Source organism: Delphinus delphis, chromosome 19, assembly GCF_949987515.2.
Source record: "Delphinus delphis chromosome 19, mDelDel1.2, whole genome shotgun sequence".
In the NCBI taxonomy this organism is placed as follows: Eukaryota; Metazoa; Chordata; class Mammalia; order Artiodactyla; family Delphinidae; genus Delphinus; species Delphinus delphis.
This window is the reverse complement of record NC_082701.1, coordinates 44401455-44412680: the sequence shown is the minus strand read 5'-3', so window position 1 is coordinate 44412680 and position 11226 is coordinate 44401455. Positions and strand designations below refer to the sequence as shown.

The 11226-nt window shown below is 45.2% G+C and overlaps 1 protein-coding gene across 1 annotated transcript; it reads right to left on the bottom strand.

Annotated features, from left to right (window-relative positions):
* Nucleotides 1–253: 253 nt before the first annotated feature.
* On the bottom strand, nucleotides 254–7857 carry CRYBA1 (crystallin beta A1). The gene is made up of 6 exons (XM_059996561.1): nucleotides 7827–7857; nucleotides 6374–6438; nucleotides 5212–5330; nucleotides 3824–3965; nucleotides 1611–1753; nucleotides 254–1339 (listed from the first exon to the last, which is right to left on the bottom strand). Exons 1-6 carry the CDS (start codon nucleotides 7855–7857, stop codon nucleotides 1192–1194), a joined length of 648 nt encoding a protein of 215 aa, XP_059852544.1. The 3' UTR covers nucleotides 254–1191.
* Between the last annotated feature and the right edge of the window lie 3369 nt (nucleotides 7858–11226).

Here is an 11226-nt window from a genome sequence, read left to right as displayed (position 1 = left end):
TCTGGGGGAAAGGACAATTAATGGGCTACAATTATGTTAGAGGATTTTTTTCCTTCCATCTCCCAATTTAAAAAATGTTTTTTCAGTGTTTGTTTTGACCAGTCCAGAATGATAGGCCTTTTCTAGATACAAGAACAGTGGCCAGAAATTTACCCTTTTGCTAAATGCTTAGGTATTTGCCATAGCTGTTTCTGATGTCATGGATTCTGAGGAAGTGTCAGTTACATGATGATCTTCCTTTATTGGTGTCTTACTTCATGTTCAGTGTTTTAAAAATACAAATTACAAACACTCTACATCCATACCCAGATTTACTTATTTTATCAGGAAAAAAAACTTGAGAAATTTGTAGATCAAATTAAGAGACAATAAGTGTACATTGTTGAATAAAAAATTTTAAAGTTTCTGAGGTGTTTGTGTTATCATCTTTTGTGTGCTTTAATTCAAAAAAACTACTGAAAACTAAGTTAAGATCATGACATTGATAATATTTTTTTCAAAGTGTCAAATGTACAAATAATTTAAGTCTTAAATATAGCATGGTCATAGGTCATGGTTTTTTTTTCTAATCATACAGGTTATTAAGGTACTTAAGAATTGCCATATGTATGGAAAAATCGGTCGTGAGAGCAGCTATCCTGCCTTTTGTCATGACATTGAGCCTTATGTTCTTCCAGTTGAAATAAGAAACTGAAATTGAGCTAAGCAGTTAAGCAATATGGCAGTGCATATTTGAGAAACTTCCTAAGTTTGTTTAACATTGATTTGTCACAAGTGAAAAAAAACAAGTGCTAACATCAACATTAGAGTGGGGGTTAGAAAAGATGAAAAAACATTTACCAAAAGTGTGTGTCACTATATAGACTGATGCATTTGGGTTATATGCTTTCATGTTCTTTGAAATAGGGAATCATTGTCCTTGGCCAGGTAAGTGACTTGCAAGGACACAAAAGGGAACTTGGGGTTTTACTGAAGCTTGTCTTTTAAGATTCTCAGACATGTAAATGTGATTTCTATAAAGCATGGTAGTTAATTCAGTCTACAAAGTTGTTGGGTTTTTTTTAATGACATTTATTGTGGATTTCAGCAGCTAACATTTGGAAGCAGTATCTGAGCAGAACATAAAATTCATTCTAGATTGCTTAGCAAGGACTCGTGCTTGGGGAATTGTTACTTGGAGCTTCTAATCCACTACTGTTGGATACGGCGAATTGATTGAATCTGGGAAGTCTGGGCATGAGAACCCCACTCTCTCCAGTGTTTATAGTCTCCTCCATGATGGTCACATTCCAAGATATACTGATAGCCACGGTATCCAGGATACTGGTAGCAAACCCAGCTAGGAAAGCCAAAGCAGATTGGATTATTAGAACTAGTTAGGAACCTGGTCAAGACCCCCAAACCTGAGCCTCTTTCCTCGACACAATGATATGGAAGGCTTTTAGGCTTAGAAAACAAGAGCCATCCTAAATACGCCAGGCACCATTTGTGAGCAGATACCTACAACCAGCTGAAAATTAACCTTGATTATGAAAAAAGGTATGAGAGTAGTCAGCATAAATCCTTCCATACAGGAATGTCTGGGGGAGGAAAAACTGAGATGCACTTACGCTCCACATTGTATCTTCATGGAACCAACTTCGTTGTTGAACCAACCCATGGCTTGCAAGGAGGGGTAGTCATCACAGATTTCCCATTGTCGTCCAATAAAGTTTTCTTTCTCAAAGATGGTAATCTTAGACTCCTTATGATTCTATAATGCAGAAATTTTTTTTTTTAAGTTTAGTACCGGTGTTAAGGCTGTCATTGTAATTCTTTACCAAATTTATCAAACTCAAAACTCTCCTGGTTTACAGGAGGAAGTACATGATCATTAATTGTAAAAATATTTCAGGCAATACAGAGATTTTAAAAATTGGGTAATCAAAAAAAAAAAAAAAATTGGGTAATCCTGGGCTTCCCTGGTGGCGCAGTGGTTGAGCGTCCGCCTGCCGATGCAGGGGACACAGGTTCGTGCCCCGGTCCAGGAAGATCCTACATGCCGCGGAGTGGCTGGGCCTCTGAGCCTGCGCGTCCGGAGCCTGTGCTCCGCAACGGCAGAGGCCACAACAGTGAGAGGCCCGCGTACCGCAAAAAAAAATTTAAAAAATTGGGTTATCCTGTTTAATCCAGTTTAATACCATAACATTAAGTTTTTTTTTTTTAAGATCTTTATTTTTGGCTGCGTTGTGTCTTCGTTGCTGCGCGCGGGCTTTCTCTAGTTGCGGCGAGTGGGGGCTAACCTTCGTTGCGGTGCGCGGGCTTCTCATTGCGGTGGCTTCTCTTGTTGTGGAGCACAGGCTCTAGGCACACAGGCTTCAGTAGTGTGGCACGTGGGCTCAGTAGTTGTGGCTTGCGGGCTCTGGAGCGCAGGCTCATTAGTTGTGGCGCATGGGCTTAGTTGCTCCACGGCATGTGGCATCTTCCTGGACCAGGGCTCGAACCCATGTCCCCTGCATTGGCAGGCGGATTCTTAACCACTGCGCCACCAGGGAAGTCCCAATACCATAACATTTAAGATGTACAAATAACTGATACACTTTGGAACAATGAAAGACCAATGAAGGAAAATTATGACAGCAGGAAAAATATTTGAAACACATAGCCAACCAAAGGATTAATTGTAATGTGGAAAAGATCCCACAAATTGATAGGAAAAGTAAGTCCATGTGTGCCTAAGTGTTTGTGTGTGTGCATGGCATTGGAAACAATGTAAATGTCCAGTAGGGGATATGAAGACTACACAGGCATTAAGAAGGCAGAGACTAACCTTTATGAAGTTCAAAAGCAGGCAAAACTAGCCTTAGTGATAGCAAGTGGAAAGGAGCAATTGATTGGAAAGGGACACCAGGTAATTTTATGGGGCAATGGAATTGTTCTCTATCTGGTTAGGGTGTTGGTTATGTGGGTATGCATGTTTTTCAAAACTCATAAGTATATACACTTAGGATTTGTGCATTTCACTATGTGTAAATTATATCAATACATTAGAGGAAAAAAATTGGAGTTAAAGTGAGATGAAAACACATCCAGATAGGGAAATACTAAATACCTTTTAGTTCTAGAACAGTTTAGTTTACCATTTCCACTACTTGAATTTTGGTAGGACTTTAAGATGAGATAATTTAACAGCTAAAATCATGAGAAAATCGCATGATACAGATGAACATTTGAAAAGGTTTTAGCCTAGCCTTACTCCCAATGTAGGGATCATTTTTCAACACACCCCTCAAGGTCATCCTGCTTCTGCTTGAATTCTCCAAAAGACTAAAAGCATCCCATTCTGATGCATAATTGAATATTGCTTAGTGTTAGAAACAAAGTTAGGAATCAAAGATAAGAGGTGCTGGAGCTCTTGCCTACTTATTCAGTCTGTACTAAAGGGTTACTTCAGCATTACCCTGTTTCTAGGTAAAATGATACACAGATTGAAATTTAACTGGCCCAGGATTTACTTTTATTACATGGTAAGTGCTCTCACTAATTATCCTATTGCACTTCTGAAGATCTGGGCTCCTGAGTATCCGCTTCCTGACACCTATAAGAAGCCCTTACTTTTAGCTTAATAAAAATACCATCTAAAAAAAAAAAAAATACCATCTAGGAGAGAAAAAAATCAAATGGTAAACTTAGAAACTAAGGGAGCAGTGTTTTTCTTTTTATACTTTTTTCCTTCCTGCCACATTTCAGCATAACTGATGGGAAATAACATAAGTGTCAGTCCATATGCACCCTCTCTTATCCATCCCCCACATGCACAGAAATGAAAATTTCAGGGACTCACAGCTGAACAGATGGGGCGGAAGGACATGAGGCGCTCAATGTGGTAGGCATTACTCCCGCTCCAGGCATCCCAGCGAGGGTACTCTCCTCTCTCCAGGACAAACTGTTGCCCGCAGAAGCTGGTATGCTCATAACCAATCCAGCTGCCAAAGACAAGTAATGGTGTTTGTTCATGGTGTTCAGAGCTTACATGGCCTCATGGAGAAGGCATCTTTTGTTTTAGATGTTAACAGTGGGGTAAAATATCCAATTAAAGCCATGCAAAGTAATACTTTTATCATGAGAGGTGGAGAATGGCAGCTGCACTATGTGGGTTTGTAAATATATTTGTTTGGGGTTATCCACTGAAGAGGTGTACTTCACTGGCCTGAGTAATGAGTATTGACAAAGTCTAAAATTACATTTCCTTTCCAAGTTACCTTATTCTCTACTTGGAGCTCCAGGTTCAGGATCTAGTGACTGACTATTGCTTTGGCTCCAGCCAAACCTATTGACTTCTTTCTGAGAAAGCAAAGGGATGAACAGGCAGCTGATGAATGACTAGTCTCTTGTTTCCTTGTCACTTTGTGGGTTCTTCTGCATGCCTATATATACCTATACCTTGTTTATTAAAACACCTCAGATTGATTTTTCACAACCAGGTCTCAGTTACTGATGACACCTTAAAGAATTTTACTTTAAGGGTTGAAGAGCTCAATTTTGGGGGTGAGCAACTTGTGGAAACCTGTCTACATGCACGGCCAGTTCTGCCTAGGCCAAAGTAGAGTCCTTGCCTTTGTGTTTTCAGGCTGATGATCAAGGCCTCAACTAACTTGCCAAGAGTAAGAAGACATGAGAGGGTCTTCCTTGCCAAGGAGATTAACCACCACCAAGAAACTCCTGAAAGACTAGCTAGGAACTACAATTACTCTCTGGAGTTGAGTTCCTTTTTACAAAGAGAAATTAGCTAACAGTGTCTGCTCTGGGACATGGAGGGGAGTTAGCTGTGAAGCTGTAGCTTGATAGTTTCCTCTCTCTTTTCTGTAGGAAAGAAAAACTCAAGGGGCTTGTGGCTATTCTGAGGGAATCCCAGGCAGAAGCCTCTGGGCTCCAGAAGCACAGAACTGATTACCATCACTGCCCCACCACATGGTATATATTTCTTTAATCCCGCCCAAATCTAATACCAAGCCACTAAGAACCTCATGTTCCTTCCAGTTTTGAGTTACTAAATTACATATGTAGTGACTTTTGGGTTTTTTTTGAGATTACTTAAGTATGGAGGCTGCTCTCCCAGAAATGATTAGAGTTTGGGGGAACATCTTTCTTCCCTGATCTCCACCTTTATGGCCACATGTCTGAAGGGACCAGAAATAAGGGGCCTGATGTTCTGCTGAGGTCTATACTCACGCGCCACATTCCACCTTGAGAGACCGGACATTGTCAAAACTGCGCTCAGAGACATTTGGGCAGGAGCTGGTGAACTCCATTCTCTTGCCCTGGAAGTTCTCCTGGTCATAGATGGTTATCTGAAATGGGATTAAAATGGGAAAACAGAGCTAGAAAGTGGTACATCAGGAAGAACAGAGGCCCAGGCCAACATCTTAACCTGTGTCTGAACCTATGTTTTCCATCACTAGCTGCAGCCCAGGAGGCCTGATGAGGTCTCTTCTAGTGTAGACTGGGTTAAGAAGGGGTTTGAACTAATAGCACTGGTTGGCGGTGTTCACATGCCCAGTCGGGATGAGGCGTGGGGATTGGTTTCTGACAGGAATTGTCCTCCAGGGATGATAGCCGACCTAGTGGGCGTACCAGTGATTTGTGGACTCTTACTCCACCATGCTTCCTGCATAAGTGTGGCCAGAAGCCATGAATCTGGGAGACCCAGGGAGGGCCTCCCTGTGAATTATTTCTTAGCCTCAGCTAAGAAATAATTATTTCTTAGCTCCAGCCACACCTGCTATAGAAACCTAAAGAGTAAAGGGAGAGTTGTGATAAACCCCTTTCATACCTTGAACTAGAACTTGGCTCTTGAACCTGGCTAGAGGACAACTCCCAAAGCTGTGAACAGGACTCAAGAGTTGACCCAGTGAGAAAGGTAAGGGTGTTGAGGGAAACAGTGGCTGAGGACCAGCCACTTCAGGCAGTGGTTACAACCAACCTCACGTTGGGAGTCAGGAGACCATAGTCCAACCATTTATTTGGGATCTGGTGGCAAATCTGTCCTCATTTCTGGGCCCTCAGTTTTTCCATGTCATAATTCACTTGGGCTGCTCTATTTTAAGATGATTTTAGCGGTGTGGAGGAAAATTGACCTAGAAAACTAGGTATCATTTCCCACCCATCATGGGCTTCCGGGGTCATCCTTCTTCTGTCCGAATGGGGCACCCTGAGAAGAACCTTCCTGAGACAGCATCTGGATTTTGGGTGAACCCTTCCCCTACAAGCTGGTGTTTTATTGGTCGGTCACTGTCCCATGGAAAAGCACAGCTCTGAGGCCTGCTCTGAGGTGGTATTATACCCCCTGCCCTGATGGAGTCCTCAATTTTCCCTGTGATAGCGATGGGCTTACCTTCCATGGCCCCACAGACCCCGGCATGGGGTTAGTTTGAGCCATCTTGGTGGTTGGAAGGGATTCTGGAAGACAGAACACACACCAATGACATGGTCTCTGGGGTGAGGGAAGAGGAGCACAGGCGGAAGTAAAGGAGGCTTGAAGTCCAGTAAACAGACTTTGGTTGGGACGCTGGCTCTGCCTCTCCCTAGCTGAGCCTCAGTTGTTTTCCATCGGTAAAACTTCTATGCGCAGAGTTATTGTAAGGATTAGAAGCAATAACGCAGGTAGAGCACTGAACAGATGCCATGACCACTTGGTAAACGTGGCTCTCGTCCTCTTGCCTGCCTCCGGGCACCCGCTGCTGGTGGCAGCATCGCCTCAGTCTTACATACCCCAGTGTAAACCCCTTGGCAGCCATCCAGTCCAGACGTTTCATATTACCAGTGCGTGGTCTCACTGTCACCTGGCTTCTCACAGCCCTCACACGGACCAGCTGTGCACAGCCATGCACCATTCCCTCCCTACTTCTCTGCCTTCTAGACCTACCCAGCCTTGGTCTTGCCTCCGGAGACTTTGCTGCTTTCCCCAGCCTATGGTGACTTGCTTTCTTTCCTCATTTCCAGCGCTCATCACGGTACTGATCTGTCTTCCTATTGAATATGTCCTGGGTGAACATCTCCATGGCAGGGCTGGGTCTCCAGAGTGACTGGTGTAGCACCATGCTGAGCCCATGTTGGGGTGGTGCGTGTTTAAGGAGGGGGACGGGCGGCATTGAAAGACTTACCGAAGGAAAGTGAGGAAGAAAAGAGGATGATCATAATAGCTGACACTGAACCGTGGCCCACCCTATGCCAGGCCCTGTCCTACATGCTTTACATGCATTAATACATTTAATCTTCACAATGAGCCTATGAGGGAAGCACTATCATTGTCCCCATTTTACAGGTGAGGAGGCTCATAGAGCTGAGGTAGATAGAAAAAGATGGTAGGAAGAGTAAAGGAGGGAAGGACAGGGGGCAGAGGTCAAGGAGGGAGGGAAGAAAGAAGACAGGCAGGTGGACGTCAATTTTCTTAACTCAGAACAGCCATTCATAGCTTTTCCCTCTGGCTGGTATTGGCCCAGGGACTGATGCATATAAACTCTGTGACGTAACTCTCCGTTCTGAACCTCTGAACAAGCACTTCCTAGCTCTTGCCCCCCTACCTTCTCCCTATGCCCCAGGAGCCTGTCATTTCTTGGGGCCCCATGCCCCCTCCCAGCTGTGGTTGCTAGGGCAGTGGTTATTGTCATGTAAGTGACTCCTCTTGGGGTGGCAAGAGGAGACTACCTCCCCCAGAGTACCCCAGTCTTCTCCAGCCATCTTCAGAGGCTCTGACCACAAGGCAGGAAGACGGGGTCCCCCTTCTGGGCATGTTTCTGCAGGGGAAGGAAAGGAAGGACCAGAGCACCCCTCAAGGCCTTACTCACCCAGCTCCTGCTGCACAGTCTGGGTCTCCATCTGGTGCCACTTCCTCTATGGCCCTGCTCTTTATAGCCCTGCGGCTGATGCCCTCCGGCCCTGTCAGCACTCTGCTTTCCCTCTGCTTTTGTTCCCCCTGATCCCAGAGCTTTGGTGGCTCAGCCTGCTGGGCGGACATCCCTCAGGGCTTTGTTTAAACCTGGGATACAGAAATCCAGAGAGGCCCTGCTGCTGTGGGCAAGGCTGGCTGTGCAGGCCTTGGCTGCTGTGGACTTGCTCTCAGAGCAGCTGGGAGGTGAGGACAGGCCTCTGCGTGCATCTTGTCCCCTACTCTTCTCCAGATTCTCTTCCTCTCGCCACCCCAGGACCTTCTAAGACCCCATGTCGTAACAAACACATCAAAATGCACCTCCCTTCTCATACAGGATATACGTTTTGGTTGTTTTTGTTTAAAAATGCAAAGGATTATTACAATTCTGAACTCTATTTTTTAAAAAAATGGTTCAGTGTGTGCTTGGAAATCTTCATTATACCATATTTATATGTATAACTATGCAAGAGTCGAATTCAGTTATGGTCAGCTAGTAGACAGGACTCTCTCTTTAGCTATGTTATTAAATATTCATTTTAATTTCGCAGCTTTCTTTTTCAAATTTGGAGCCAATAAATCTTTTGAGGTTTTTAAAAAATATATTGCTTTAGGCCCTTAGCAGTCTCACAGGCCCAAGGTACCCTAACAGGTAAAATGATTTCTCCCTGGAATTTCAGGGCTCTTGGTGAGAAGAGTGTGTGGTGATTGGGGGCCTCCCCGGGAGCCCTGAAGGGGAGGATGTGTGGTTCAAGAATCATAGCTACTGTGAGAAGGAGGAGGGTGCATGGGTGGAGGTTGCCATGGGTGAGCCTGGCGGATGTGAGTTCAGATCCCAACTCCCCCTGGGTGGGTGACTGGGCAAGTTATTCAGCTTCTCTCAACCCCCAAAAAGGAGATACTATCTGCCTGACACATCGTAGGTTTATTATTACATATTATCCTACTCTCCTTCTGGTGACAGATCCTGTAGAAAATCTCATAGCAGCTTGGAGAGAGGAAGAAACTTTTCCTAGTAAAGTTCTCCCAATCCCTCTGCCAATCTCTCTGGCCTGGAACTCAGGTTTGTCTGAGCCCCCTTTTCTCAGAACCAAAAATCCAGGGGCCAGTTCTGGTACACACACAAGTATTTGCAGGTCAGGCAGAACATTCCAAATCCACTGGTCTGATGATAAGCGTGATGTGCCACCCTAGGATGTTTCTGCTGCTTGATTAATTGATGGCATCTGGATCGATGGCTGGCGAGAACAGAGTCGCCTTGGGGATCGTGGCCGGCTGGTGGCTGTGCAAGGGCTTAAGGCACCAGCTGTCCATGCTGGTGATTCTTCCTCGACTTTCCTTTTCTCTCTCCTCAGAACTGGGGTCTTGGGAAAACACTTATTTGTTCATTTGTTCATTCATTCATTCCTTGACTCCTGGACTGGCTTAGGTACCCCCACCAAGTGCTCTCATGACACCCTGCACTTACCGATGATGGCATGGATCACACTTAGAAATTGTTTTAGAAACTAGAAATATTGGGCTCCGAGGAGGGAAACTGGGCACTTGGGGTTCGAGTATAGGACAAAACTTTTCATAGTATAGTTTTCTGTACTTTTTGAGTTTTGAACAATGTGGACATATTTCTATCAAAACAAAGTTATTTTTGAAGATAAAGAAACGGCTTAATTATCTGCTGCTTCTGCTAGACGCCATCCTCTATGATGGCCGGGGCTCAGTTTTGTTCATTGTTATATCTTTGGCTCTGGGCAAAACTCTTAGCTCAGTAAATATGTTTTTGTTTTGTTTTGTTTTTTTTTTTAAAGAAGATGTTGGGGGTAGGAGTTTATTAATTAATTTATTTATTTTTGCTGTGTTGGGTCTTCGTTTCTGTGCGAGGGCTTTCTCCAGTTGTGGCAAGCGGGGGCCACTCTTCATCACGTTGCGGGGGCCTCTCACTATCGCGGCCTCTCTTGTTGCGGAGCACAGGCTCCAGACGCGCAGGCTCAGTAGTTGTGGCTCACAGGCGTAGTTGCTCCACGGCATGTGGGATCCTCCCAGACCAGGGCTCGAACCTGTGTCCCCTGCATTAGCAGGCAGATTCTCAACCACTGCGCCACCAGGGAAGCCCAGTAAATATGTTTTGAATGAATGAACGACATCCAATGATGGAGTTTTGTGACTCTGGCGGCAGAGGTGAAACTGACGTAGTCCTCACCACCCTAGCCACAGCCGACCTGCTTGTGTTGTGTTTGTGCTTCTTACATGCTCAGCATCTCAATTTGGGAGCTTTACACACTACTGAAGTGTTAGAGCCATGCAGGCTGATTGAGCCAATTTTTAATTTTTGCAGAAAAATGGGGCTTTCACGTTTGATTGAAAAGCCCAAACCCATGAACAAAACCACTGTAAGGGGGAAGATCAAGGTCACTGTGCAAACAATTTACAAATATCCATCCAATTTTCCTGGGGTCATGAGAATCCCTAGCCTGTCCTCTGTCCTCTTTCCTCAATTACCTTAAGTCCAAGGAAGCTGGAGAAGGAGTACCAAATCTCCGGTGCAACCATCATGCTTTCCAAATAGCACCTCAATGTTTTTTTAAAAATATTTATTTGGCTGCGCTGGGTCTTAGTTGCGGCACATGGGATCGTTGCCGCGTGTGGGCTCCTTTAGTTGCAGCGCGCGGGATCTTTTTTTTTAATAAATTTATTTATTTTTATTTATTTATTTTTGGCTGCATTGGGTCTGCGTTGCTGCACGTGGACTTTCTCTAGTTGTGGTGAGCGCGGGCTACTCTTCGTTACGGTGCTCGGGCTTCTCCTTGCAGTGGCTTCTCTGTTGTGGAGCAGAGGCTCTAGGCGCCTGGGCTTCAGTCGTTGTGGCACATGGGCTCAGTAGTTGTGGCTTGGGAGCTCTAGAGCACAGGCTCAGTAGTTGTGGCGCACGGGCTTAGTTGCTCCGTGGCATGTGGGATCTTCCCGGACCAGGGCTCCAACCCGCGTCCCCTGCATTGGCAGGCGGATTCTCAACCACTGCACCACCAGGAAAGCCCTGGAGTCATCTTAGTTGCAGCATGCATGTGGGATCTAGTTCCCCAACCAGGGATTGAACCCGGGCCCCTTGCATTGGGAGCGTGGCGTCTTAGCCACTGGACCACCAGGTAAGTCCCCTCAATATGATTTTTAACCAAGTTCTACAGGATTCCCCCCCCCCCCCCGACATTGTTTGGAACTACTGCTTCACCTGCCCCATGATGGTTATGGCCTCAGAGCTCCAACTCCCTCCGCTGTCTCTTTCCAGGAAAGTCAGGGCACAGCCACTCCAGGAGTGGGAACCAAGA